Source organism: Alligator mississippiensis, chromosome 9 (assembly GCF_030867095.1).
Source record: "Alligator mississippiensis isolate rAllMis1 chromosome 9, rAllMis1, whole genome shotgun sequence".
Classification (NCBI taxonomy): domain Eukaryota; kingdom Metazoa; phylum Chordata; order Crocodylia; family Alligatoridae; genus Alligator; species Alligator mississippiensis.
In genome coordinates this window covers 1,619,869-1,647,201 of record NC_081832.1, presented here as the reverse complement: position 1 = coordinate 1,647,201, position 27,333 = coordinate 1,619,869, and the positions used below count along the sequence as shown (strand labels likewise).

Below are 27,333 nucleotides of genomic sequence, written 5' to 3'. Positions count from 1 at the left end.
GCGGCAGCCGCTCTCCTCAGCGGCTGAGGGAGGGGAGTGCGCATGCGCGAGGGCCGTGCCGGCTTGGGGCCCCGAGGGCGCATGCGCCACTCCGGGGCGGGGTAGGAGGGTGAGTAGTGGCGCATGCGCAAGAAGGGGGTGGGGGCGTTGTTGACCCAGTGAGCATGTGCAGGACGTTGGCTACGTCAGAGCGTAGGGCTTTGGCGCCCCCTCTCGGCTGCACTGGGGAATGGGCGGGTTGGTGTTAAAGGGCCCGCGTCCTTCTTATGCTGTTGGGTGGGGAGGGGAGAAAGGGAGGGGTAGAGACGCTCGGTCAGGCTCAGGAGGCTGCAGAACTGCCCTCCCCCCCCCCCCCCCCCCCCCCAGACCACCATAATCTTCACCCATCCCCTTCCTGGCCTGGGTGGCAGGGAGCTGCAGGACCCCCCCTCCCCCCACCCCACCATAATCTGTACCCATCCCCTTTCTGGCCTTACCCCAGGGTGCATCAAGGTGCTGTGCATTTGCCCTGGTGCCCTGCTCACTTTGGCATTCTCTGAGCAACGTGTGTCATGGGCTGCTCTGCTTTTCTCTCCTCCCCCTGGCCCCAGGGTGAAGCGTGTGCAATGCAGTGGCAGGGTAGGACTGCTTTGGTTTCTAGTGTGTAAGCTGCATGGTGTCTGTATGGGGACTGAAAAACAAAGTTCTTTGGGTACATGCGATATCTTTCCTTAGAACAACTAAATAGCTGGAAAAAATGTTCTTTGTAAGCTTTTGGGTACCAATATCCTCCTTCAGGCATAGGGAGAGTCAGTGGTCACTGTAGACACAAATGGGGAGAAGGACAGGGGGCTTGGAGTGGGCCTTGGTTCTGGACACATCTGCCTACCCTTCAGTTGGGTCCTGGGGGAGTGCTGTGTCCTGCATGAGTGTGCTGGACCCTATTGGTGAGAAACTCCAAGCAGAGGAGTTGTGGCACATCTAAAGATCACCTAGAGCACACAGCTAACAACTCCACTGTTGAACAGCTGTGATGGTGAGCCTGGCACTGCTCTACCCCGGGAAGCCAATGCAGAAAGGGCAGGGCAGGATGGGTGTGTTCACATAGGCCTTCATGACAAGGAGAAACCTGTTCTTTGCTGGCTGGAGTTCCTAAGAGCTGATGGCTTCCTGCCAGGTGTACTGTGTTGCTGTAGGCTAGAGAGAGGTGATGGAGACGGGTGTAACCAAGATCGGGGGTTCTTCATCCTCATGGAGTCCATTGAGTGGCATCCCTTATAGACCTGCACTGGTGTCCACTACGGTAGGACTTCTGTAGAGCAGCATTTCCCAAACTTCTGGGGTCCATGCTGCATTACAGCAAAGCTGGCCACTTCTCTCCTTACCATCACCTTTAGCTGACAGTTTTTGTTCAGTGCTGTCGAGTCATATTTTGCTTGTTTGTTTGCTTTCTGTTAAACTCTGGTCCTGCCTTCCAGGAACTTTTCAGGGTGCTTGCCCTATATTTTGAAAATGCTGCTTTAGAGAACAGGTATATTCTTAGTATATTATATAAAGAACAATATAAGAACAGTCATGCTCAAAAGTTACTATTTGTGACTTTTTGTGCTTTTTTTTTGTTGTGAATGCATACTTCCCATTTGGCATGAAGTATGATCTGTTTTAACTGGTGTAGCACCTAGTCTTCCAAACAAGAATTAGAAGAATAAAGCAAGCCATTAAGTAATGGTCCTTAATTTACCATTTGAGTTCTGTGATTCTGTAAATTCGCAGTGGTGATTGTGCGCTACCATCTGAAATTCTTGCTGCCTGCAAAACAGGACATTAATGCAGTTGTTATAATTGAGCCATCTGGCTTTGTTTTGGCTTTTGTGTGTGACTGTGTAATCTTGTGATTGAGTAACTGTTCTGATTTGCTACTGTTTTCAACTGCTCTACACAGGAATAAATCAGACTGGGAGCTGCAAGGTGGGGAGAACTGAGTCCTTAAAATAGTCTTAAAAATTAAATCATTGGCAATGGTTTTGTTTTGGGTTGTTTGTTTGTTTGTTTTTTACCTTTAAGTATCTTAAAAGTATACCTTACAGCTGGGTAGGAATGAATATTTAGTGGTTAGGAGGAATGTGAGTCTCCAGAATGACTTGTCAAATTGCCCTGAAAGCACGATACTAATGCTCCTTTTAAGCAGCAATTTCAGGGTGAAGCTTTGAAATGCTGTTGTTCTGTCTCTGCTCTTGGGCAGTGTGGCAATGCAAAGAATCTTGTTGGGCACTTTTCCCCCAAATGTTTCTGTGCAAGTCATGGAATCCTAGAAAAATAGATTGGAAAGGTCCTCAGGATGTCGTCTACTGCTCAAGGCAGGATCATCTCTTTCTGACCCAACCTAGACAAGTGCTTGCCTAGCTTGTTCTTAAAATTACACAAACAACCCTGTCACAAAACTACAAGGTATATTGCCCCCAAACTGTAATTTGCCACAGGTAATGCACTGCCAGTGTCCTACTACTGTAGCCAGCATCCAGTGTGGCTGAGGAAGGCAGTCCCTGCCCAACACAGGACAGGGGGGAAAGGAAAAATAATCCTTCCTGGCCCTGTGTGGCAACCAGCAAAGCCCAGAAGCCTGGAGAAAACACCCCCATCCACTCTGCTCAGCAACTGGGGACAGCAAACCCCACACATGTTGCAGCTAGAACTCTCCTTTCCATGACCCCGTCTTCTCCATAAACTTATTCCAGCTCTATCAATTTTTATCGCTAAGCCCGTTCTGGAGTTCTGCTTCATTCTCTTGCTAGCGAACAGAGAGCCTCCTCCCTTCCCCAGTAGACACCTGTATACAAATAGCTGAACCGAAGTGGAAGGGAAGAGGCTCTTGGCTCGCTGGTCTTCTCCAGTACCCATATGCTCTGGACTGCAGAGCCCTTCTCGCGATACCCCAACCAGGGTTCCTGGTCTTCCAAATTTGCTCTTTAGAGCGCACTCCTGGCATAGCTTCTCCAGCCTCTTGAAAGCCTCCAAGGATGGAGATTCTGCAAGACCTTCCTAGGCAGTTAGTCCACTCCACAGTCTTTCTCCCAACTGTGAAGAAGTTTCTCCCAATGTGCAATCTGAACCTACTTTCTGCAACTTTGAGCTACTGCTAGTAAATCAGTTTGACCAAAGCATGGTGCGTGTTTGCAGCTCCTGCATTGGGATAATGAGTTGTGGGACTGCATTGCACTGCCTCTGGGGATATGGTTCATTTGTGACTCCACCAGCCTTGAAAAACACTTTATTTTTGCCAAACCAATTCTTGCTGAGTCATGGCAAACAGGGAGAGAAGCCTTGAACTTTATCCCATTGCTAGGGGCCCGCAAGGCCGCTGCATATGCTCACTGCTTCTGTAGGGTTCGAGGTACCAAGTGACAGCTAGCCAGTCTCTTTCTCTCCAGTGCTCTTGTTGAATAGACTGAGGTTTTCTTGTGCGGGTGAGTCTGCACCCCAGCTTTAGCATCCTGAAAGGCTCTGGCTTCATGTTCTTGGAGTGTCAAAAAAAGCTGCTCAACGTGGTGGGGTTTTGCTAGCCCCTGGGGTGATGCCTGCCCTGGAGATTGCTTGCCAGTGCGTGCAATGCAGTTACCTGTGCATGGAGGCACTGGGAGGAGAGACCCCAGGGGCTGGGGGGTAACTGGGGTGCGTGCAACTTTGCACCCTGGAGAGGGGGAACATACCACCTCGCAGTGGGGGAGGCAAGGGGGGCTGGCAGCAGCCCCTTCCCCCGGGTCTGTAGGTGCGCGCATGTCACACCCACAAAATAAGGGACGGGAAGGAAATAACAGGACACAAAAGATGCGAAGCCCTGTGGTCTGTCCGCACCCCGCCCCCATCAGCTGCACAATGGACTAGTCCAGCATCTTCAATACCTCCCCCCCCCCCCCCGAAAGCTGGTGGGAAGCGAAGCCCCGCCCCCTCTCAGCACTGATTGGCCAGCTGCTGCCATTAGTGAACGCTCCTTTTCCTCCGCTTGGTGGTGCCTTCTGGGAGTTGTAGTGTCTCCGCTCCTCTCCCTGCAGGCCGCCTCGAGTCAGGCACACTACATATCCCAGCAGCCTCAGCGCTCGCGGCTGGCTTCCGGGGAGAGCGGAGGGGGCGGGTTGTTTTCATCCGGGGGCCCGGGCCTCTCCCCGCCCCCCGGCGGCGGTTGGCCCAACCGGCGCGGCCGGGCTCCGCTGATTGGTGGGTTTGAACGAGGGAGCCATGTTTCAAAGTCGTTAACGGCGGCGGTGGCGGCAGCGAGAGAGCGCGGTGAGCGGCGCGGCCGCGGGCCTGAGGTGAGCCGGGCGGGAGGGCTGCGAAACCGGGTCACACTTGATGTCTCCCGTGGGGGGTTGCCGGTGCTCGGCGGCGGCGGCGGGAGGGGCCGCGTCCCCGGGCCGGGCTCGCCGCGGAGGAGTCTACAGCGAGCCGAGAGGGGGCGACGGCGAGCCAGGAGGGGCGAAAAGGGGTCGCGCGAAGCCCCCGAGCGTCCCCTGGGGCGCGGGGTCCGCAGGGCGCCCCGCTCCCTGCACAGGCGCTCGCAGGGGCTGTTGGCCGGCGCTTTGCCCCATAAATGGTAGCTCCAGGAGTCCCTTAAACACCCCGCCTCCCCCCGCTTCTGGAACTCAGCACTTGAGGCCTGGTTCGTGTCGCACCTGGGAAACCGGGCCGAAAAACACCGGGGGGCCGTTTGCGTTGAGGCGTCGCAGAAACGGCTGGCAGCGAGCGGTCTCCCGCGCCCCCGAGAGAGCGGCGACCAAGGATGGGCGCTTGCCATTTTCAGCCCGAGGCAAAGAAACGACGAGACGCCGCCAAAAGGAAGGCCCGGTGGAAATGTTGCCCGAGCCGGGCATCGTCCAGAGGCCAGGCCTCCCGGGGTGACCTGCGCCCCTCGGTCACCCCGACAGTGACGCGTCTTTCGCCCCTCTGGGGGGCTGTCTCTGGGCTCTGCCGGGTTTGGGGGTGCGGGTGGCGCCGTTGGCAGTGCCCGCTGCTCGCCGCGAGCCCTGGGAGGAGGTTTCGCACTGGATACAAGGAAAAACGTCTTCACGGTTCGTGTGCCCAGACTCCGCAATAGGCTCGCGGGCAGCAACCTGGGAGATGGGGCGCGCGCCGCGTGGGGTTGTTTGACCCCCCACAGCCCTTCCTGCCCCGGACCCGACGATCTCGCGAGGGCCCTTCCAGCCCTACGCTTGTGCGAACCCGCTGTACTGCACGGGTTATCTGCTCGCCGCCTTTCCCCCCCTTCGGCTACAGGTTTCGTTAAAAGGCCCACGGCTGTTGCGACTGCGCCACGCGAGCACGTCGTTTTAAACAATAAAACAGCCGTGCTTGGAATCCAAACTCTGTCAAAAATCGCGTGTCTCTGTGAGGGCGTGCTTTAATGCCAAGAGATTAATGTTTCCTAGCGAAACGAGGAGCCGGGAAACGTGGCGAGCGAGAGTTCTTCAGCTTCTCAAAGTTGCTTACAATCGGCTTAATAGCGCCGCGCCTGCCGTCTGCCTGCCCCCCGCCTGCGCATGTTGTGATGCCTCCTAAATGTAAAACGAGGGAGCCACGTTGACAGGCGTGCCTTTATTGACAGGCGCGTAATCTCACCGGGTCGTGTAGCCCTGCGCTAGCGCGGCTGCTTCGTATCCCTTAGACAAGGGTCTGGAGTTGTGACAGCTAGCGGACGTCTGCTTTACCTGGACCAAGTTTCTCGGGTAAATGGTGTATAAATAGCACTGATATCATTGGCCACTGAAGGCTTTGAAAACCCAAGGAAATGCCTATTTCTGTGACAGTGTATTGGCTAGACTGGCTAAAATGATATGTTTGGGGCTTGAATATCTATTTTTAGAACACCCTGACTTCGTGTAGTATAAAACTTGATTTACAGAGCATGAGATGTCAGGGCTATCTATTTTTGGGTTGTTGGGAGGGGAGACTGACTGGAAGAGCTATTACTGGGGCATAGTATGTTTGTGGGAAATTCTGTTCCTGCTCACTCGTTCCTCTCTCTGGCCACTCCCTGAACTTCTAATTTATGTTGACAGGGGCTGGTAGATCTCCAGAATTTGCTGGGATTTGATCCGGTATCTACCCAGAGCTGAAGATCTCATTTCTTAAGAGATTGGTATGCAGATGTTACAATAGTGAGCGGGGTTATGTAAAACGGTGTTGGATCCGAGAACCTGAATTCAGCCGGGGCACCCTCGGGAGGAAGGAATGTTGCTGCAGCGTACGGGCTAAGGAGACGCGGATAGCAAGTGGTAAAGGAATTCTGGAGGGGATAAAGGGAAACTAAAACCCCAGTTTCGGACAAACAAACATGGTTCTAACATTGTTGGGAGGGAAAGCACGACTGACCGTTGTGATGAGCCCTCTAATAGTCCTTGAGAAATCAAAATATCAAATGTTGCAAGTCCATTGCTCTGAAAGGCTAGCATTGTCTTGCTCTTCACCCCTTCCCATCTCCCCACACAGTCAAAAGGAAGTTTTGAATCCCCGATACCCAAATATTTATGCGCATATAGACTCTGGCTTGTGCTCAGCAGTCCTGTAACGTATCTGTTTGGGGAGGGGGAGCAGGGGGAGAGAGCGCATTCAAAACCGGTGGCCTCCATAGCTTTATTTGTAGTTGGATTTAGTCATGTCATTAGAGTAGCGTGGCACCCTGGCTCCACTCCAGGCTGCCCAGAGGCTGGAGGGGGCTGTAGTATTGGAAACAAAATTAAAAACCTCGTGATCTGACCATGTTCTGCCATGCTGAGAATGGGGAGCAGAAAGTTCATTTGTGCCCATCAGGCAGAATATATATGAAGACAAGAGGTTTCCATGGCACCTCAATGAGGGACCTCATTCTTACTGCTGAGAGTTGGCGGAGGATAGCTTTTTCCAGGTTGTGTTTGGCCCTGCAAAAGGGTTGGATCCCACTCCTATAAAAGCTGTGTTCAAAGAGTGCTGAATTGCAGAAAGGCACAATCTGAATGCTGCACCAGGCCAGAGGAAAAGTCAAGACACTGTTGTGTTCAAGTGACCCAGAGCACAGATGTGGTTGTGTATGGAAAGGCATAAGCAGTACTTTTAAAAATGATCTGACTTGGTGACCCAGTGGCTGGGGGGGATTCTGCTGCACAGGAATTACCATTTGGATAATAGCACTGGTGCATCCTCTGTTCCAACACTATTCTGACCCAGAGGCTTCAGAGGAACAGCTGGAATTCCCACAACGTGCAGTTATGTAATAACATGAACATAGGGAAAGTTTCTCCCTTGCCAAACCCTAATTGTCAGGCTTGTGCCCTGAAGCAGGGTGACTTGTATACCTTAACTTGATCCAGTTAGATAATTGTGGATGTCCTCTGGAAGTGCCTCATCTTCCTTTTTCAATCCTGCTAAGCTCTGGAAGTCAGTGATATTTGTGACAATACACTGATTCATTCCTGTTAAAGAAACTTGTCTTTCTACTTCATGGATGAGCCCTTGGCCTTTTGAGACGGACACTCTTGCTTGCTTGCTGACTTGCCCTTCCTCAACAGTTCACTTTAACTCCTGCTGTGCGCTGAGGGCATTGATGTACAAACACTAGGATTTTCAATCCCATTCTGTATGCGTCCTAGCATTTTATGGCTCGATGCAGACTGGTTGTCAAAGAGAGAGTGCTCTACCACAAGAAGTTGGTCAGTTTAGACCAACATTTCTCAACCTGTGGGTCATGACCCAAAAGTGAGTCACAAGAATATATGGAAGGGTTGTGAACAAACTGTAAATATGGATTGTCCTTTAAAAGAGAAAAACATGGGAAACCCTGGCTTTTCCCTTGCAGGTTGGCTGAGTTCCAGCCTGCCAGGGGCTGCTTGGGGGCCCTGCTGCCCCACACTCCCACCCCCTGCCCCACAAACTGGAGGGCTGGGGATGCGGGGCAGCAAGTCAGGAGTGAGGGGTACTGGGTCAAGGCGTCATCAATATTTACAAATGGGTTCTGGTACAAAAAAGATTGAGAACCACTGGTTTAGACCATAAATGTATAGCATGAATTACGTCTTAACACATGTCATGAGCTAGGCAATGTATTGTAATTAACAGGACCATATTTTAACTTTGTTCGGTCCCTCTGCAGCTCCTCAGTTATACCCGGTCTTGACAAGACTAAACTTTAATTTTCAAGAAATCTATCCTCTTTCTAAAGAATTAAGAAGCTAAAAAGACATGAGGGGTCAATGCAATTTTGCTGCCACCTGAAGGTTTGTCTACACCCAGGGTTTTCAACCTTTTTTTCATTTGTGGCCCCCTTTGGAAATTTTGAATGGAGGCGTGGACCCCTTTGAATTGTAAGTGTGGGTATTCATGTGCTTTTGACTGGTCATAGTCCTCTTTCATGGACCCCTTAGCCTGCAGACCCCCAGAGGTCTGTGGATTGCAGGTTGAAAACCACTGGTATACACTTGAAAGCTAATTTGGAATAAAGTAAGCTTTCAGTGCAAAGCTGTTCCTGAATTATTCCATGCTTGGGCACTCTTATCCTGGAACAGGAGTGCCTTGTCCCAGTATAGCTCGGTCTGCTTTGAAAACGGGTGCAAGTCACTCTTTTAGAGCAAACCCCCACAGGAGTGATCCTGTGTATAGACAAACCCATTGTTTGAACACAAATTGACCTCCCCTTTATAAGCCTTTGTCTTCTGCTTTCTGCAAAGTGCAGTTATGTAACTCGGCACGTGCATCCTTCACACATGCAGTGTACATAGGTCAGCTAGCTGACCAGAGCCAGAGGGGACCTTAGCAAAGTTAATGCCCCCTGTGTTTGGTAGTGTGGGTAAACTATCCAGCAATAAACAGGTCACTTTCCAAGTGGAGATGGCATGAAAGAGAAATGAATGCCATTTTGTTGTTTAACTGTTGTGCAGGAAGCCTTTGCTCTGCCTCCAGTGTGCTAGGGATTACCAAATCCCAATCTACCTTTGGAGGGGAGTGGAGTATGCACAAAACAGCTTGCCTGCATTTATTTGGGTTACAGAACTGCTGGAATAAACACATTTGGGGGGATGAGAAGTGACCATAAACTCCCTAACTTTTCCTAAAGTCTGACACAAGTCCAAGAGGCCACTGCTGTCCTGTGCATCTGGGTTTATTTCAGCAGTGATAGCCTGTGTGGGAATGGCAAAGGGGCACAAAAATCAATTGAAGCAAACTATTTACATACAAAACTGGTCTGTTTTAGGTTTGCTGTAGTCCATAATCTAATCACAATCATCCCCTGCTTCCTGCTGGCTTTCTAAGAAACTTGTAGCATTTACGACTGCCCAGTGGAGCATTTCCTCTTAATGGCTGCTGGACAACTCATGCAGGTTTGCAGAGAAGTGTACCTGAGCACACTTCTCATGCAAAAACCTGTGCCCATTGAGCAGGAGTATTTGCTAGGTTTCTCACAGTAAAAAGTCAGAAGTAACTTGGCTTCAGCAAACTGCTCTAACTTTACATCAGTCTGGCAGCAGAGTCTCGCTCTGGGTACAAATATCTATGAAACGTGATGCCTGGTGCTCCAGCTTGGCGGATTGATTTGTTTGGGGAGGAGGGGAGAATGCAGATGACGCATTTGATTTTAAAAAAAGTGAGCAGTGTTGACAGAAACTGGATCCTGGTTGAGGGGGGGGTAGGAAAGCATCCAATTCCAGCCATGTCTTCAGCTCAGTTACAGTTGGTTTTGGCTGTGACTCTTCTGCTTTGCCTCCTATGGGGTTTTTAAGCTCTTGCCCAGACATCCTCACAATCATGTAGCTGACTCTTCTCTAATGACAACTTTCTCCCTAACTACAGCACTTCTGTGCAGGGGAACGGGAGGTTTCTCGCTACGCAGCCAACTTTAGAGAGGAGTGACCATGGGTTGTAAATTATGGTGGCACCTGCTAATGCAGCTTTGATTTATGCACGGACAAACCTTCCTGTTGACTAGAGCCAACCTTTTTTAGGCATATATATGTTGCTCTGGGCTGAAATGGGGATGGTCTGGATTGGCAGCTAGCTTTGTTCTCCCGTTGCTCTGGAACAAGAGTATTTTTCTGCCTCAAAAATGTTTGTACTGGATAAAAGCAGCGTTCCGACAGCAGCAGAGGATCTTTGCAATGACGTCTTGGGCTGTGCTCTACTTCATTGCATGCCTGATGAAAGGCAGACTTTCAGCATAAGGATTTGTAACTTAATTCTTGGGCTGTTTCTCTCATTTTGAACCTGTTTAAAGTCCCATGTTCCACCACTTCCTAAGAAAAGGTGGCAGTTTTGGTTCAGAGGTGGTGGCAGCTACTGCCGCTGCTCTGTTGTACTCAGTGTGTTTATCACCTGCCCAGGCAGGTGGGGGCAGTGCTGTAGCGTTCTCCAGGGCTTTACACAGCACCTCTCCGTTTTTGTCCTAAGACTGCGCTGTGGGATTGTTGATACGCTTGTCCGTTTCTGTCACGTTGCCAGACAGCGTTCTCTGTGCAAGAACACAATAGGCGTTTTGAGCGTTGCTAAGATTCCTTCATCCGGCTGCAAAATGGAGTAGCGGGACTCCAAAATGGCCTGGGAGGGCTGCGCTGAGATGTGATGGGGAGTCCCTCTATCAGACAAACTATCAGGAAAAACTACTGAGTGGTAACAAGTGAGCCTTGCCTGGCACACGTGGAGAGCCAGAAGGTCAAGCTGTCTCTCTTTCTGCAGAATTAAACGTTCCAACACTAACGTGTTTCTAACCCTGATGCCGTGTGTGCGGGCCGGGCCCCGATCCCGTCCTCGTCACCATGGGCGGCGGTGATTCCGATCCCATTCTGGCCGCCATGAGCTAGCCGGGGGCGAACCGGACCCGTCTTCGGTGCACGCGGGCTGTGGCCAGCAGCCCGGGCACACGGGGCTGGAGAGAACCGCGGGGCAGTTTAGCGCACGCGAGTTAGAATTAGTTACGGAGGCGTAGTGGTTGATTGAAAAGATTGTTTACTTACACCCAAAGATGGTATCAGCGTAGGCTGGACAGGTTTCCAGGCACAGCTCCCACTTGAACCCTCGTTGGAGGACTCCGACAAATCGATTGCTCCCACGGAGTTTGCTAGGCTCCGCGGGTCTGGTTAAGTTGGGTTCGAAAAGTTTCCCCAGAGTTACTTAGGCTCCGCGGGTCCAAAGTTTCAGGAAAGGGATACGTCTAGGATTGCGCTCGGCGACGGGGAGAGGCGAGAAGCGAAAGCTCCGTAGGCTCGGTTCTATCGCCTCTATTGCCTGCTGAGGGGAGGCGCACCGGGTCCGCAGCGCTTGGAGATCTTCACACAGAATCTCTCTTGTCCTCCCTCCTCCGGCTTGGGCGGAAGCTACCCAAGCCTTATGTACAGCTAGCAAGCCAATCGCTAGCCGCCACGTGTGCCTATATTAGGAATGGGCCAATAATGTGGCGTAAATCCTAATACAAATGGCGGGAACTTCTTTACAGCGTGCATCACTACGATGCAAGAAAGAGATGCACACTGCAAAGAAGCTGCAATTCGGCGGGAAATCCCCCGCTGCACCAGAGTTCTCTCTCGCAGCAGAGAGCTCTGCCGTGCAAAGAAAGCGACAAACTGGCGGGAAATAATTTAGCGGTGCCGAAGTGCACACACAAACAAAAAATCACAACTTTGGGTTGTGACACCATGCTGGATTGTGTGTGTATGGCTATGTTGTATTTCAGCAGCTCAGTCTGAGCACAAGACATCAGGGTATGGATCTGAGCCCCATGTTGCTGATACTGAGAGTTTTAAATACAGGATGGACAAACATTTCTCAAGGAGCCTTAGACAGGGTTGCTTCTGCCTGGAGCAGGGGGTTGAGCTAGATGACCCCCTGGAGTCCCTTCCAGCCCTATGATTGTTCAAGTGACCTGACCACTATGCCAAAGCTGCTGCCCTAGCTTTTCCCTTCATCAGTAGAATAAAATGGGCGGGTCTGTGACTGATTTCATGCTGTTCACAACCTGTGAAACTGTCCAATCCTTCCCCAGTTTATTTATATAAATAGTACCCAGATTAAAACAGTGGGCTTTTTTTTTTCTTCTAGTCATTAATTGGAACCGTTGGTTGGTTGCAGTGGCACAAGTGACACTTCTGGAGGCAAGGTGGGTTAAAGATGCCTCATCCAAGCTCTCGCTATTCTTTTGATGCTCCGGACACCCATATCAACTTTGCAGCTCTGAGCGATGACGACGTACATAGTGCCGACTCCTGGTTTGGTAAGTAGCTTGCAGGTGGAGACCGTATGCTTAGGTAAAGCTTGGGGAAAGGAAAATGCGTCCCCAATCTGGAACGCTGTCTTGTACTAGGCCCGGCTTCTACAGCAAATATATCATGCTGATTTATGCTGGCCAATAGCATGTGTAAAGACTGGTGACATCGCCTCTATCGAGATAAGAGCTGACAGCAGGCTTAGTTATTCTCACAGTTATACTCTGTGGCATCGTAATGAATAATTGATCATCCTTTCTTGTGTCTTTGCACCACGTTTGACCATTTTATTGCACATGCTTGTGCTCGTTTGTTGTACTTTGCGAGATCTTTCATTGTACACGTGTCTTCAAGCAGTGGGCAGTGCAGCAGGTGTTGCATAGTCTGAGGCTCCGTGCCACAATCCCAGGTGGCTGAACCAATGGTATAGCCCCACTTCATTAGTTCCTTGAAGCGTCCAACTCTGGTGCATAGGCAGTTGAGACATTTTGCCACTTTTGCCATGGTTCGTCAGCCTCTGATAGTAAGGACTCAGGTGCTGGATGTTCATTTATTTGCTGTCAGGTATTTTCTTCAGCCTCTTGTTCCACGTCTGTAGTCGCATCTTCTCAGTTGTGGCATTGAGGGGTTGAGTGCTGGTGAGGTGCTGGTGCTTCTGAATGGCACTTCCAAATTGCCTGTGTGGTCTCCAGTAGTCATAGTAATTCCAGGTATTGAAGGATGGTTATTATAAGGCCCTTGACACGTCTCTTGTAAGCACAAGACATAGCACTGGGCTTTATTACACTGGTTTACAATCAGTTCATTTTTTGGTTGTTGAAAACCCTTCAAGTTTTGTGGATAGTACTGTCAATACTGGCCCTAAGGAGGGCTTGTGTCTACTTCAGTCATAAGGTATTACAATTGGTTGTAGTTGATCAATTTGTAGGGTCAAAATCGTGGTTTGGAGTATTAGCAGAATTTGCAGGTATTACAGTGGACTCATCATGAATGCTGCTGCTATGGCCCCCAGTAATAATTGATTATGCTGTACTTACATTTTTCTCACAGATCGTACAGACAACTTGGAGAATGTCTTTCCTACGCAGGATGTGGTCTCTGTCTTGCAGAACACGCCTGCTGTTTCGAAAGCTAACCTTCCAGAAGTCCAGATGGTAAAATCCAGTAAGTTGACACAGTTGGTGGGAGAGGAAGGGCAACCTGTTCATCACCTGGCAGAAGATAACCTGCGGGCTTGGTGCAGAGTGGTTTAAAGCTTGACTTGATTAGTATGATCCTATGAAGTTCCCAGAGGTGCTCAACATCCCTGCCTGATTTACAGATTTCATGGACCCTTGGCAAGGTTTAGAAATGCACTGTGGACATGCTTGGTCAAAACTTTCTTCCTGCTCTGGGATCTTTCTTATCTGACCAGGCTGGGGATTCTCCATCTTCTCAACTGTCTACCATGAAAGATGACTCTTCAGCATTTTCCCTTCTGGCTTTCTCTATTTAACACTTTCCTTTTCTTCTAACAATGTAACCGGTCTAGCGTTGGGACCAAGCTGAAAGACAGTTGAGACACTGAGTCTGCCAATCTTCATGGAAAGAATTCTAGATTTGCCCCAAGCTCTTGGACTGAGTTGTGGCTTTGTAAGAGTCTTACCGTTACAGTATACACATCACCAATGCGCCAGCTCCATCTGTCCCCTATTCTGAGGTCTTCGGTATTCTTCCTTAAGCATAACTTGCTCAACCCTTTTGCAGAAAGCTCCACTGGAAGTGTTAATTCTCCCTGGACCAAGGTGTGTGTGGAGTGCCCTGGCTTCAGAACACTCTTGTAAGGCCCTCTCTTACCAGGTTGTCTGGCTGACTTTTTTCCATGGTATAGAACAGCGTAAAAACTACTTAACAGTAGAGTTCTTAATAAAATAAGATTTCTTAGTATAAAAAAAGACGGATTTGAAATAAAATAAAGAGTTCTCTCAGCCTACCTAGGCTCGTATCTCCCCAAAGTTTAAACTCAATGAAAAACTTCTGCATTAAGTTACAGAAAAGAGAATTGAAACAAGTAATTTACGCTCCCTACAACTACTGGGAGAACAGTAGGGGTTAATCAGCATATAGACTATCTTGGGAAAGCTGGGGGAGAGAGGCATGGATTGACAGAATTAGATCTTTTGTTTTTACTTTCAGAGACTTGCCCTTTAGAGCCTTGGTCTCTAACAGGAAGGAAAAAACCTCTCAGTCTGTGGTCAGTCCAGGACCTTTTGGTTTGCTACTGCTTAGTAAATTTGTCTGTGGCTTGCTTGTAAGCAGACACCAAGATAGGATGGAAGAAACTAACCTTCCTTGTTGCTTTTATTAGGTGAAAATTATGATGCAGAGGATGCAGAAACAGGGCAGGTGCAGGCAACCTTGGTTACAAAGAACATTTTTGGCTCCCTGACAACTTGGAGAACCACCTCCAACAATGCTTCTGCCCCTGCAGGAACTTCTCAAAGGTAAGAATGCCCACTGTAAACTTAACCAAGTCTCACGCAGAGTCTTGTGATAACCCTTATCCTCAGGACATGCACTGTGTCCTAGACTAGGTGAATGTGACAGGCTGCTTAGTGCATCTGTCACTAAGAGAAGAGGCTGCTTGAAAAGCAGCCTGCAGGTGTGGCAGGGGCCAGTTAGAGAGACACCAGACCAGAAGGGGCCTGGGCTTTGGAGCATATAAGCCCAGTAACTGAGCTGGTCAGGCAGTCTGGTCTTAAAAACTGTGGGAGAGGGGCTCCTGGGCAGCAGGGCTACGTATAGGCACACTGCTGCTTTAACATCCGAGCTGGGATAAGCAAACCAGGAGGTCCCAGCAGGCCTGGGAGTGAGGGCAGAGTGGGAGGGGCAAAGGGCCCAGAGCCCATAAATGGGGCATGTGTCAGCATGGCCAGAGAACCCAAAGGGTTGGTGTCCAGGAGAGACAAGTGTCAGCAGGGCCAGGGGAGCCCAAGGGTCTTGCTGGCCCAGGGGTGGGGCCAGGGCCCAGAGAGGAGCTTAAGGCTTCAGAGAGCCACAGCTGGAGACTGGCTGGGCCAGAGGAGCCCAAGGGTCTTGACTGGCCTAGGAGCAGGGCCAGGGCCCAGAGAGTGGCTAAAGACTGGGTCACAGCTGGCAACCAAAGGGGCCAAGGAGCCAGTAGCCCAGGAGGGGCTTGTTAATAGGGAGGAGCCTGATAGGGTGGGACACGGTGCCCAGGAGTAGCTCCATACGCCAAGTGCCTGAATGGAGAGTACAGGTGGGAAGACTGCGCTCAGACAAGCTTCTCCATATTGTCCTACTGTTGTGCCTGCCTCAAACCTGGAGTCCCTGCTGGCAGGGTTGGGAAGGGACTTCCTCAGCTGTGGTGCCGGCAGTCTTGTAGAGTGTGTGACCACCTGGAACTGGTGTGGCCAGGCAGGCTCCCCTGGAACGGAATTTGATTTTTTTTTTTTTTAAATAATTTTGACAGATAATATCAATGTTTATTTTACAGCCTTTATTTAGATTTTTATCAATTTTTAAATTTTTAAGGATTGCGTGGAATTAAGAGCGGGGAGGCGGACAATTTATTAATGACAAATGTAACTACTATAGGACTGCCATTAGCGGAGCAGCAGTCCTGGCTCCACTCGCCTGCAGCTCCCTCGTCCACTTTGTCACTTCCTTTTCCTTTGTTCCCAGTCCCCTGGGGTTTCCGGGACTTGCGGTCCAAAATAGTCAGCACGATTCTGTAGGCCTGCTCCCCCTGTCGTCACACACTCCGTCAGCTATCACATTTTCTGATGACCTCCTTTCTATACATGTTGATTATCAATGATGGAAATATTTGTTTGTTGAGCTCGGTGGGAGGTGAAATCGACGTTTATCATCACTTACTGATTAAGAAATCAAATTCTTCAAAGCCTCCTTAGTGGTAATCTGTCCTTGCTCTCCTCTGTGAAACATAATTGCATGTAGCATGTTCTGTATTTGGGTGATGCTTTCTCATAGATGTTGGGGCCACAGGCAGGCCCACGTGATGTATTCCAAAAACCTCATCAGGGAATTGACGGACATTTTTTTTTTAATCTTTTCTCCACCACTGCTGTAGAATGACCAGAAGACTGTCTGGTCAACAGAAAAATGCACAGCAGCGCAAACGCCTGGCCAAAGTCAAAGCAGAGATGCATGCAGTTGCCTCAGTCAAAAAAGAAGAGATTCCACCCTTGAAAAAGCAGAAAATGTATGTTGCTAGAGGTTTACTTGGAGCCAGGAAGTGGGACACTTTCTCTTGAAAGGCTTCCATCTCAGTGGAGGTGTATGAGAGCTGGCTTGGGAGAGGTGATGGGGACCTGATTCATGATACTGCTTCCATAAAAAAATCAAGTGAAATAGTTTTGGGGCCCAAGGGAGGTGCTAAACCAGGGAGGTGAGTGACACTGCTTTGAGTTTAAGCCTTGTCATTCTGTACACGGTGTTTGTGTGAACTCATTTTAAACGTGACATGCTGCTCAGGAGATCGGAGTCAAAAGATCAGAGTAGGAAGGGATTCTAGCTAGAATGGCTCTTAAATTCAACTTAAATGCAACACTGTCCTAAGTTAGAAAACTATTGGTTTTTTTCTATCCCAAATGTACCTGCTGTTGAATGTATTCCTTCAAAGTAGGCAGGGACTACACTCTTCACTTAGCAGCAAGTACAGCGTGTTCATGCAAAGTCCACCTGTGAAGCAAAAGATGATTTCTGAAGCCTTAGTAATTAGTTTCCTTTCTGCTGCCTTGACAGAGTACCAGGGAAAACTAAATCCTCTGTGCCATGTTGTGTAGCCAGGTAAGATACTTTGGGATGTCTTGAGAGCAGTGGTTCTCAACCTTTTTTGGTCTTAAGCTCCCTGCCCCATGACTTCTGTGAATTGAGTGGCACCCAATTTCAAAAAAATACTTTATATATGACAATGCTTGTCTCCCTGCAGAGGGGCCAGGCAGTGGGGGTGGGGATTCAGCCAGGCAGGAACAAGCCTGAACCTGTGCTTATCTACTTATCTCCTCATACCTTCTTGCACCTTCAGAGGATCTGGCAGCACCCCAAGTTCTGCAACACCCTGGCTGAGAATCACTGCTCTAGACCACAGGAGAACTTACTAGGTGTTTGTTGTTGTGCACAGTGGTGAGAGTTGGAACTGATCTTGCACTGAAAATGCTGGCAGCTTGAGAACAGCTTGTCCAGTTTGCACTGATCATTGTCTTTTCCTTGCAGTTCCAGCAGCAGAGAAGTGCTGACCGAAATACCCACAGAGAGTGAACACTTACACAATACTGAATGCTCCCCAACAAAACCCAGAGGCAAGCTGAATGTGCACACTACACCAACATTGCTGAAGTAGGTAGCTTTCCTTGAACAAGGATCACTTCTTCTGTGCCAATAGCTATAGTAGTAAAATAAGCCTAAACTGTTAACTTGGTTATTCCAAGAAAACTTTCAATAGTGGAGGGTGGCTGGGTGGAAGAACATTCTTGCAGGGGTTGCAGACATGTATACTGTAAATCACAAGCCCAGAGGAGATGCCTTTTCCATCCCTGCTGTCTATCTGAATGCTATCTTGGGCCAGGGAATCAAAGGCTGATCTGCTATGTAGGGTAAAGGCCAAAGTTGTAGAAAGGCCTCCAGAAACTGAGCAGCATAATTCATCACTGCCCTGCTTTCTGGATCTTGCTGTTTGAGTGGTATTATGATGCTAAAGAACATAAACCCCCTATTCCTGTTTGATCCAGGGTTACCTACTGTCATATATATTGTAGTAGGAGCATCTCGGGCAGTCAGAGCGGAGAGGGTAAACCTCGTAGCTAGGACTAGTTTTTGTTTCTGCTTTTTTGACCTACTCCTCCCTTCAGAAGGAGCAATCCTTCTGGCAAGCTGAAGAGCACAGAGGAGCAGGAGCTGGAAAAGATGCAGCAACTGCAGCAGGAGGTGGTTGAACTGCGTAAGAGGAACGAAGAGTCCCTGAAAGCAGCTATTGCTGGTGCAGGTAGGCTCTAGGTGAACCTGGAGGCCTCAAGTGTGGCAGGCCCACCTAGTGATTACTGGGTCTTAATCTAGCCTAAGGGAAAAGCCAACAAATAGTCGTTCTCCTTGCTGGAGAGATCCAAAACTATGGCATGCAGTTTGAGCACTCAGTCATGGTTGCTTCTTACTGGTTGGTACCAGCTATTATGGTGGAACAGAAGTACTTCTCAGCCTTGTCTCTGAGGACTGTAAAATCCTTGTGCTCAAGTGAATGGTGTGAAAGCTGGTGTGTTGAAAGGGCCTGCAGGTTGGAGTGAGCGTTTCCAACGTGGAGCTGCAAGAAACTGCCTATTTCAACAACTGTTTTTGAAACACTAACACTTGTGTACATGTGGGAATAACACCCTGGCTCCAGTTCTCCAGATGATCTCCCTTGTTTGATGTAACCTCAGCCAATCCTTCCTAGAGATGCAAAGCTGGTAAAGGAATTGAATAGGATGTTTACAGTGAGATGGGTGTGAACCTAATGCTTGTGACTTAAGCAAAGTGTGTGTGCGTGCGCGCGTGCGCGCACGAAGTGACCGAAAGGGGTTTTAGTCCACAGGCTTTCATATGAGCTAAGTAGCATAACAGACTTGCTCTAGTCTTTGAGTCTAGCTTACTCTCAGCCGGTGTCCAGTACAGTCAGAATCCTGGCAGCAGTTAGGGGAGAGCAGGAATGCTGCTGCACTCTGCTTTTGTTAGAGCATCTTTCAATGTGAGGAGATACAGTCTGAGCTCTGCAGGGAATTCCCAAGGCACAAAGTTCTTGCTGGGTAAAGGGGTGGGGATAATTATATGGGGCTCAGGTCAGGTGAAGCACTGACTCGGGAGTAGCAGGAGGGTGATAGCAGAGCAAGCTCATTCTCTCTGCCCACATTTGTGCCAGCATTGAGTAGGGTTCTTGTTGCTGCACTGGTTCACAAAACTTGGAAGTAGAAAACTTAATTTCTGTGCTCTAAAAGAGAGAGGGGGCCGACTCACGTTCTTACAGGAATACCATGTGCAGTGTCAGTCCTTTAAACAACCCCCTGAGGTTTTTGGACCTTGCTTCACTACTGCTCAGTCTTGTGGTTCCTCTTTTAGGACAACCTGCAAAGAAAGCCATCATTCAGGTTACAAAGCCAGTCGACTTCCATTTCTGCACTGAGGAGAGAATCAAGCAGCACACAGAAAGCCAGCCTGGAAATGAGTACAAGGAGGTCAATTTTGTGTCCGGCCTGAGGAAGCATCCTCCTTCTCCGGTGAGAGGAGAGGGCAACAAGGGTGCTGCTTAATTGTTTCGGCTCCCAGGAAACTCCAAAAAGAGAATAATGTAAAATGCGGCGCATGCTTTGCTAGTTTACCTACATTTCAGTTTTCCAAGATGAGAGCTACGTATCCTTTCTTTCTGGCTAAAATAGCATAATCAATCAGAAATGAAGTCCCAATTCCAAGGATTGGTTTCAAGCAGGAGTACAGATCCACTTAACATGCTGTTTAGAGGTTGTAGTTGCATCTATCAGCTAAGGGACTGGGTAGCTTGCATGGGTAGTAGCTTCTGCTATCAATTTGGTCCCAGGAGAAGAAGATTTCTTAAGGGTTTCATTTAATGCAAGTGGAAGGCTTGGCTGTGTTATCCCGTGTGGTGTTAGATTAATGTCTGCAGTCTTTTGATTCTGTGACAATAGGCAGGCATTCAGAAGGTTCAGGAAAGTTACTCAGTGCCCCGCTTATTTACCATGCTGGTGCTGGCCCTTTTTATGGATGTTCTAGTCCACCACAAATGGGAAGTTTCAGCAGAGCATCTTGTATTTGGAGCGCCATAATGACAGCAACTTCTGTCTCCAGGTACGAGTGGCAAAGGGGCTCACTGTCCCCAAGCCTTTCAATCTCTCCCAAGGGAACAAAAGGAAGTTTGAAGAAACTGCCGCTGAGTACGTCTCCCTTGCTCAGCAGATTGAATCATTCCAGAAACGCACTCCCTCTCGCTACCATCTAAGAAGCAAGAAGTCTGACGAAGGTAAGTTGGAGCTACTGCATCCCACCAAAGTGGTGAGCTGGGAATCTGGGCAGCAAAGGAACAGTGAGGCAGGATGTAATTCTGTCTGCAGTGAGGGAGTCTCTCCAGGTCTGGGCATCTGCATCTTTTGCAAATATAGCCATTCATTTTCTATCGTTTGGTCTTGTAGGTCCAATTCCAGCAAAGCCCCTGAAGGCCAGGCTTACCAACCCCAAAACTCCAGTGCTTCAAACAAAGCGGCGTCTGAGACCTGTGACCTGCAAAAGTACAGCAGAGCTGGAGGCAGAGGAACTAGAGAAAATCCAGCAGTAAGTAGAATACTATGGAAGATGCCTGAAAGAGCAACCCTGTCCCAAGGCAACCTGTCACCCACCCTAACATTCTTGTGAGGTGCCAAACTGTGACTTGAAGAACGAACACAGCTTAAAAATAAGCACTAATATAAAGGGAATCAGAGTAGCCAGATTTAAACCATAGGGCTATGGGACATGCAAGAAGAAATTAAAACAATCCAGTTCATCAGAAGTGCTGTCGGGGACTTTCTCTTGGCTGAGAGAAATGCTGGCCTGTCGTGGGAGTACAGTCTCTGCATGCATTACAGAATTCTTCTGTAGCCAGACTTGTTGAACTTCTGAAGCTGGGGCCTAAGATAAAGCATTCCAGCATTAATACGGAATGGAAGGGTGGACCTGGAGGGCTCCATGTCTAAAATGTGAGGAGGGGCATAGTTAATCAGTGCTAATTACCCAGTGCACAGCTCCTTTTACTTGTAAAATATGCAGGGCAGAACTGCCAGTTGCTGTAGCTGATTCTCTGGTGAGGGAGTAGCTGCTAAAGGCTCTTTCCTGCTTGCTTGCCTACATACTTATTTTCCATGCAGGTACAAATTCAAAGCTCAGGAGCTGGACCCCAGGATCTTGGAGGGTGGGCCAATCCTACCCAAGAAGCCCCCTGCAAAAGAGCTTACACAACCAATTGGGTTTGACTTGGAAATAGAGAAACGGATTCGGGAACGAGAGAGTAAGAAACAGCAAGAGGAGGAGCCCTTTGAATTCCATTCCAGGCCATGCCCGACTAAAATCTTAGAGGATGTCGTGGTAAGAATCTTTGCAAGGCAGTTTTGGCCAGTGTGGAAAAACTGCTGGGGGGCAATAGCACTTTGGAGTGTACCTCCCTACTAGCTGTGCTGTGCAACTAGTGTCTGCTAGAGATCTCCAAATGTTGTGTCTTGCATCAAGGAAGAACTGCAGGGGATGCTTATCTTCTCTTGCACCAAGTTGCTCCCCTCAGCTGTTGCCTAGCTAGAGGTAAGGTGTCCGACTTCTTCCTTTTTCTCCTTGTTAGGGCGTTCCAGAAAAGAAGCAACTTCCTGTTACAGTTCCCAAATCCCCAGCCTTTGCCTTGAAGGACAGAGTCCGAATGCTTACTCGAGAGGAAGAAAAGGTGAGAGGGTTTCTAGGCTCTATAGTATGGCAACTGAGGTCTTTTGCATCACACAGCCTTTGGAGACTGCTGGGTCCCAGTACGTAGCAGGACTTCAAGTAGTAATGGTGGTTCTGTCAGACCATCTCCTTGCCTTTGCACAAGGGTGTGCAAGGAGTAGTTTAACATCTTTTTGCCCCAGTCACTCGCTTGCAAAAATCCAGTTGTCATTACTCGCCCTATGGAGACTAACTCTCCTAGCTAAAACAGACTACCTGGTCACAGACATCGGTCTCCTTCAGAGCCCTAGTAGTGTCTGCCAGAGTTGACTGCATATCTTCCATCTGAGGGATGCTGCACTGCTTCTGGAGTCGCAGGAGACTTTGGCTGTGCACGCTCCACTGTGGAGAAGGGAAGAGGGTGCTGGGGATCTGCATTTTTTTTTTTCTATAATGATTAGGGCTGTGGGGGTAGGAAAAAGGCTTTTCTAGCTAAGGTGCATCCTCCTTCCTCCGTCCTGTGCAGAGGAAGGGGCCTTGCACTGAGTTGAAAAACTACACTCGAGCCTCTGAGTTGCAGAATTTGGAACAGTGCAAAATCCTCACTTGTGGCTCAGGCAGTCTCAAGATTGATACTTGCATTTAGTCTCTTTGCATTTGGGATGTCACCCTTCTCAGTCCTCATTGGGAATATGTGTTACCAGCTGAGCAAAGCTACTGTCTGTGTTTGATCCTTAGATTTAGCAGCACTTGGCATCTTTCTCCTTTGCCAAAAGCCCTACGTTTGCTGTCATCTGGGAGTGTTGGTTGGGACCTATTGTGCTTAGAGGCCTTTTCATATCTGTTCTAATACTGCTGTCTAGGAACAGGAGATGGTACCGGCAATCAAAGCTAACCCTATGCCACACTACGGAGTGCCCTTCAAGCCTAAAGTCCCAGAGCAGAGGCATGTGGAAGTCTGCCCCTTCTCTTTTGATGCTCGAGACAGAGAGAGATTAATACAAAAGGAGAAAAAAATTGAAGAGCTGCAGAAAGAGGAGGTAGGTGCTGAGAAACGTGTGGGATTGCCAAAGCCAAGGCTTAATGCAGTGCAGCCTGACTTCCAAGTCTTCGTGTTTAGACCAGGTCACTTAGCCATACAGTTTAATGGCTGCTAGTAGATGCTTTTGAGGAAGATGTAAGAGAGAAGTGTTCAGATTAACACAGGCTTTTTTTGGAGTTTTCAAAGGTGCCTAAGGGAGGGAAGTGCCCAGGATCGATTGCATTTCAATAGGAGTTTGTGCATGTAACTTCCTTTGAAAACAGGGGCTGTGGCCTCCCCCATGCTAGAGAACTGGACAGGCTGTGTGCACAGAGGGGTTTTCTTAATTGTTTTAAATCTGCCACTTGAAAATTTTAAAGCAAGTTCTTGGCCTGACTAGCCCTTGTGCCCAGCTGTCTGCTTTACCGCTGTTTTGCAACTTTTCTTGCAGGTGCCAAAGTTCAAAGCACTCCCCCTGCCTCAGTTTGACCATGTCAACCTGCCAGAAAAGAAGGTGAAGAACCCAACGCAACCTGAACCCTTCCACCTCCAGATCGATGAACGGGGAGCTACGAAGTTACAGAACTGGAAGCAACAGGTAAGACTAATGGGACAATGACTGAAGGCATGGGACTGCAGCAACCCGATTCCTAGCTGTGCTTGAAAAAGTCTGGCTTCTACCTGAAGTGTCTTGCTTGAGCAGAAACGGGACATGCAGATCCTATATCCTGACTCGTTTACTGTTTCTACTGTTGCATCTCATAAATGGTTATTGATAATGGCTGTTGGATGAATTATCTTGATGTAAATACCAGCCTCCTGCCAAAACCGGCAGCCCTAAAGGGGGGAGTCAAACTGCCAGGTTTATCGGCAGCCCATAGGCACTTGTTTAGCGACTCCCCAATAGGCATGCTCAATGAGAGCTCTTTGCTCACCACCTTTTTGGAAAACGCTTTCAAATGTACCAGCAAAAGTGCTGTGTAAGAGGTGTGTGTTGTTACTTGGTCCATATGATACTGGAATTTGCTGTGCTGCAAAAACCCTGCAAAACTCAGCTTCCATAGCTGCTCTCCCAGCCAGTTACCCAACAGGAACAGGCAGGCAGTAGCTGCTGGGCTATGTTCCTTTTGAGGTTTCAAGCCTTGTGTTCCAGCTGTTTAAACCTGAAGTCCTAAACTGGCTTTTTCAGTGGTGGGGTGTGTTCATTACTTCAGGGTTTGACGGGCTGTCTCTCCCCTCCCCTCCCAGATCAAAGACGACCTGAAACGACAGAAAGAGGCTGCCTGTTTCAAAGCTCGTCCCAACGCTGTGGTGCACCAGGAGCCTTTCCTTCCAAAGAAAGAAAACAAGCCATTATCAGGTGGAATTACAGCCCCTTGCCATGCTGCCCTGGCCTGCCTTGGAGGGCTGACAGTTAAATAGCCTTCAGACCTGCTGTTGCCTCTGCATCCACGTGGCCAATAGTGCTTGTGCAATACTTAATCAACAAATCCTCCCAACAGCCTGTCCCCCCAGGGAATGGAGGAGTTTCCTCTTCGTTACCCCCCACCCCCGCTCTAACATGGCAGCTGCATTAACAGCTATGTTGCAATTGGCAGATGATTGATGGGTACTAGTTTGGGATAAGGGTAAAGAGCATGCAAGGAGCTCCCTGTAGCGACAGCTGGCTTTTCCATAACAGCTGCCAGTCTTCCTTTCTCTTTCCATTTGTTAAGAGATGGAGGTGGCCAAGGCTTGTGTTTATGGGACTGGGAACTCTTATTAAAAGGTAGAGCGGAGTCCATTTTTATATAGCTGTTTACAGTGGCCAGCATCTCTATTCCCTGTCTGGGGTGAGATCTTTGCCATGTCTGGGGTAATTGCACTTGGCAGCTGAGCTCTTCACATGCATGTGAGCACAATTTCTCTCTTTGCCTCCCCAAATCCCAGCACCATTTGCCTGAAACGTGGAACTCTGCAAGAAGGGGCTGTCTCTATTCGCACTAACATTGTTGTGCTTTGGGTGACTGCTGTCTGGTTGCACCAATGTTATCCTTTTTATTTCTAAACTTAGAGAGCATTTCTGGTTCTGTAGTTCCTGACAGCTTTGAGCTGGCAACAGAGAAGAGGGCTAAAGAGCGGCAAGAATTTGAAAAGCGATTGGCTGAGTTGGAAGCCCAAAAAGAGAGGCTTCAAGAAGAGGCCAGACGGCAGGTGGAGGAACAAAGCAAGGAAGAAGTTGCCAGGCTGAGACAAGAACTGGTAAATGAGCAGGCTTTTCTGGGCAAGGACCACAAGAGTCTGGCTGGGTTTAGTAATGTATTAAATGTACCGCTGTCTGAACTGAGCACATTGCATTGGAGTTCATTCCTGAGGCTGTCAAGGCCAACTTTGACCTCTGTCCCCTTGCTTCGCTGCTAGGTTTAAAGCCTAGCTATATTAGCCACCCGATTTCAGGCCCTGCACTGCGCTGTGCTGCTTCCAGTTCCAGAGCTTGAGGCCTCTGCCTGGCACTGCCTTGTGCCGTATAGATGTGCCTAGAGCGACACTTGGACCAAACTAAGAAAACAGCCTGGGCAGCAGCACCTTGCATAGAGCACCTATGTGCTCCCCCAGAACATCCTGTTGCTTTGGGTGTTGGTCCTCGCATCTCGAGCACGGGCCTTACTCTCGTGCCTCAACAACCCCCTTAGCTGCATCCAATGGGTGGCTGATTTTGCATTGTGGTGGAAGTGAAATGAGTGCAGCCAGAGCCCCAGCAATCGTCACCCTCCTTTGCCCTTATCTTTTGCAGGTGCACAAGGCAAACCCAGTTCGCAAGTACCGTAGCGTGGAAGTGAAGCCCAGTGACCAGCCACTGACGACACCAAGGTCTCCCAACTTTTCAGACAGATTCCGGTGCTGATGCATGTCAAAGCAGTGTGGGGCATGGGAGCTATCCCCTCCCAGCCGCCAGGGTGGAGTGGGAGACCGTTCTCTCTCTTTCTTTCTTTTTTTTACTTGGGACTCCTTATTCCAAACTCAGTCCTGTCTCCCTTATTTTATTCTGAGTAGTGTAATTTCATTGAGGCACCTGGCTGAGACATGCTGGGCATGGCTAGTAACATCCTGGCCCAGCATGTTATGACTGAGCCAGGCTTCGATATTGTGTACAAATAAAATATTGTTCGTGTCAAGAGAATGAAAGGGATTAGTAGAGCTGATGAGTCTCACTGCTAGGCCTCAGTTCCTTCCCTTGGGAAGTTGGCTTGAATCCAGATTGCCTTCACAGACAAGGGGTGTAGCCATCTCTGTCTAGCTGCCTTTTCCAGAAGGGAAGCATTGGGTCAGAAATCGGTCTCCAGGCATCATGGTTGCTGAGAACGTGATGGCATGTAACAAACTAGATTTAGCAAACGGGGGCAGTCTGGGAATAACAGCCGAGATGTTCACTTCAATAAGTGCTAACTCCAGGCTCACCGAAGCATCTGTATCAGCAAGCCCCTCTGGAAAGGCATCCAAGGGCTTGTTGTGGGCTCATCTTCCCTCTATTGGCTTACGGACTAGAATACTTAGATGCTATTCAGGTGTACAGTCTCCAGTGTAAGTGATGCTTTAAGCTTGGTGTAGCTCCAGGATTCTCTGTGGTGATCTCACTGGGATGAGGGTTGTTTCAGAGAGTAGCCAAAGCCAGAGGCTGGAGTCAGGCTAGGCCCTTCACAGTGGTTGGCGCAAAGTGCACTGCCTTTGGTCTTCCTCTGCTTCGGCTGCCCTCGCAGATGTGAGGGTTCTTGGAGTGGTAGAAAATGTCCCTCAAGGACATTTGCTCTACTGCAAACAGGGTAGTCCATCCCTTCCACTTGAGAGGTGCACCCTTTGCAGGGAGGCTAAATCTGTAGCTGACAGCAAATACTTCCGTTCCCACAGCGCATGTTAAGAGCAGGGCCCAGCTACTGTCCCCAAAGTGCTCACCTTGCGAGGGGTACGGGTGGAGAGGCATTGCCAGATGCCCAAGGTAGGGCATTCTCTGAAAAGAGGGTGCAGAATTTGCCTTCCAGGAGAGCAGGAAGCTGAAGGAGAAGGCTGGAATGGGAGAGGGGGGAGAGAGAACCTTACTAGCAACAAAGACTGAAATGCTTAGCTGAAGCCCAGAGAAGTGGGAAGCGAGAGGCCTGCTCCTGAGCACGACACCACTAAAAGACAAGTGCGTTCACAAGCAATGGCATCTTTGGAGCCAGAGAATGAGGCCGCTGTCTTCCTTCTGGTTTGCTGCCTTTTCCTCACTGACCGGGTTTACAAAGTCAACAACAGTAAATGCCATGTCTGGAGAACCTCACTTTTCTGCTGATAAAAACTCGGCTATTGGCTGGCAAGCGGACTGTTTGTGTTCTTTGCTTCTCTGAATTCCACAGCTTCCAGGTCATCTTTGCTGCATGGAGTGATGCGTGCTTCATGTGCTGGGAGATGTCTTGGTACCACTGCTGCTGGCAGGCAGTTAAGCGGTGGCTGTCAGGTTGTTGGGTGTTCAGAGAAGTTCCAGGAGACATTCCTCTTGCTCCTACCTTCCTGACCACTTGAGATCAACACCTGTGGATCTTGCTACCAGCAGCATCATTAGTGGGTGTCCTCTGTGGCACTGCTCTGAGCAATCACATTTCCACAGTGTTGGGACTTTTTCCCCCATCCCCTGAATGGTACCTATCGCAGCATGATCAG

General features: G+C 49.2%; 1 protein-coding gene across 5 annotated transcripts; it reads left to right on the top strand.

Moving 5' to 3' along the window:
• Positions 1-18: 18 nt before the first annotated feature.
• TPX2 (TPX2 microtubule nucleation factor) lies at positions 19-26,990 on the top strand. Of its 5 annotated transcripts, none has more exons than XM_019500333.2 (18): positions 19-109; positions 12,028-12,199; positions 13,242-13,355; positions 14,539-14,674; positions 16,285-16,416; positions 16,959-17,003; positions 17,430-17,552; positions 18,065-18,198; positions 19,302-19,459; positions 20,046-20,217; positions 20,387-20,525; positions 21,098-21,314; positions 21,562-21,660; positions 22,502-22,678; positions 23,111-23,257; positions 23,908-24,019; positions 24,713-24,900; positions 25,433-26,990. In XM_019500333.2, the coding sequence occupies exons 2-18, from the start codon at positions 12,097-12,099 to the stop codon at positions 25,541-25,543; spliced, it is 2,307 nt and encodes a 768-aa protein (XP_019355878.1). In that variant the 5' UTR covers positions 19-109; positions 12,028-12,096; the 3' UTR covers positions 25,544-26,990. The 5 variants fall into 5 exon arrangements, with proteins under 5 accessions (XP_019355878.1, XP_014452368.1, XP_014452367.1 ...); XM_014596882.3 differs by lacking the exon at positions 19-109 and adding an exon at positions 4,191-4,286 and having other exon boundaries at positions 24,734-24,900; XM_014596881.3 differs by lacking the exon at positions 19-109 and adding an exon at positions 4,191-4,286.
• Positions 26,991-27,333: the final 343 nt, after the last annotated feature.

What these genes read in the sequence shown, in the direction of transcription:
- TPX2 (XM_019500333.2), top strand. Translation starts at nt 12,097, where the DNA reads ATGCCTCATCCAAGCTCTCGCTATTCTTTTGATGCTCCGGACACCCAT. An exon ending in AGCAGCTATTGCTGGTGCAG is followed by an intron (nt 18,199 to 19,301) that starts GTAGGCTCTAGG and finishes TTCCTCTTTTAG; the next exon opens with GACAACCTGCAAAGAAAGCC. An exon ending in AAGCAAGAAGTCTGACGAAG is followed by an intron (nt 20,218 to 20,386) that starts GTAAGTTGGAGC and finishes TTGGTCTTGTAG; the next exon opens with GTCCAATTCCAGCAAAGCCC.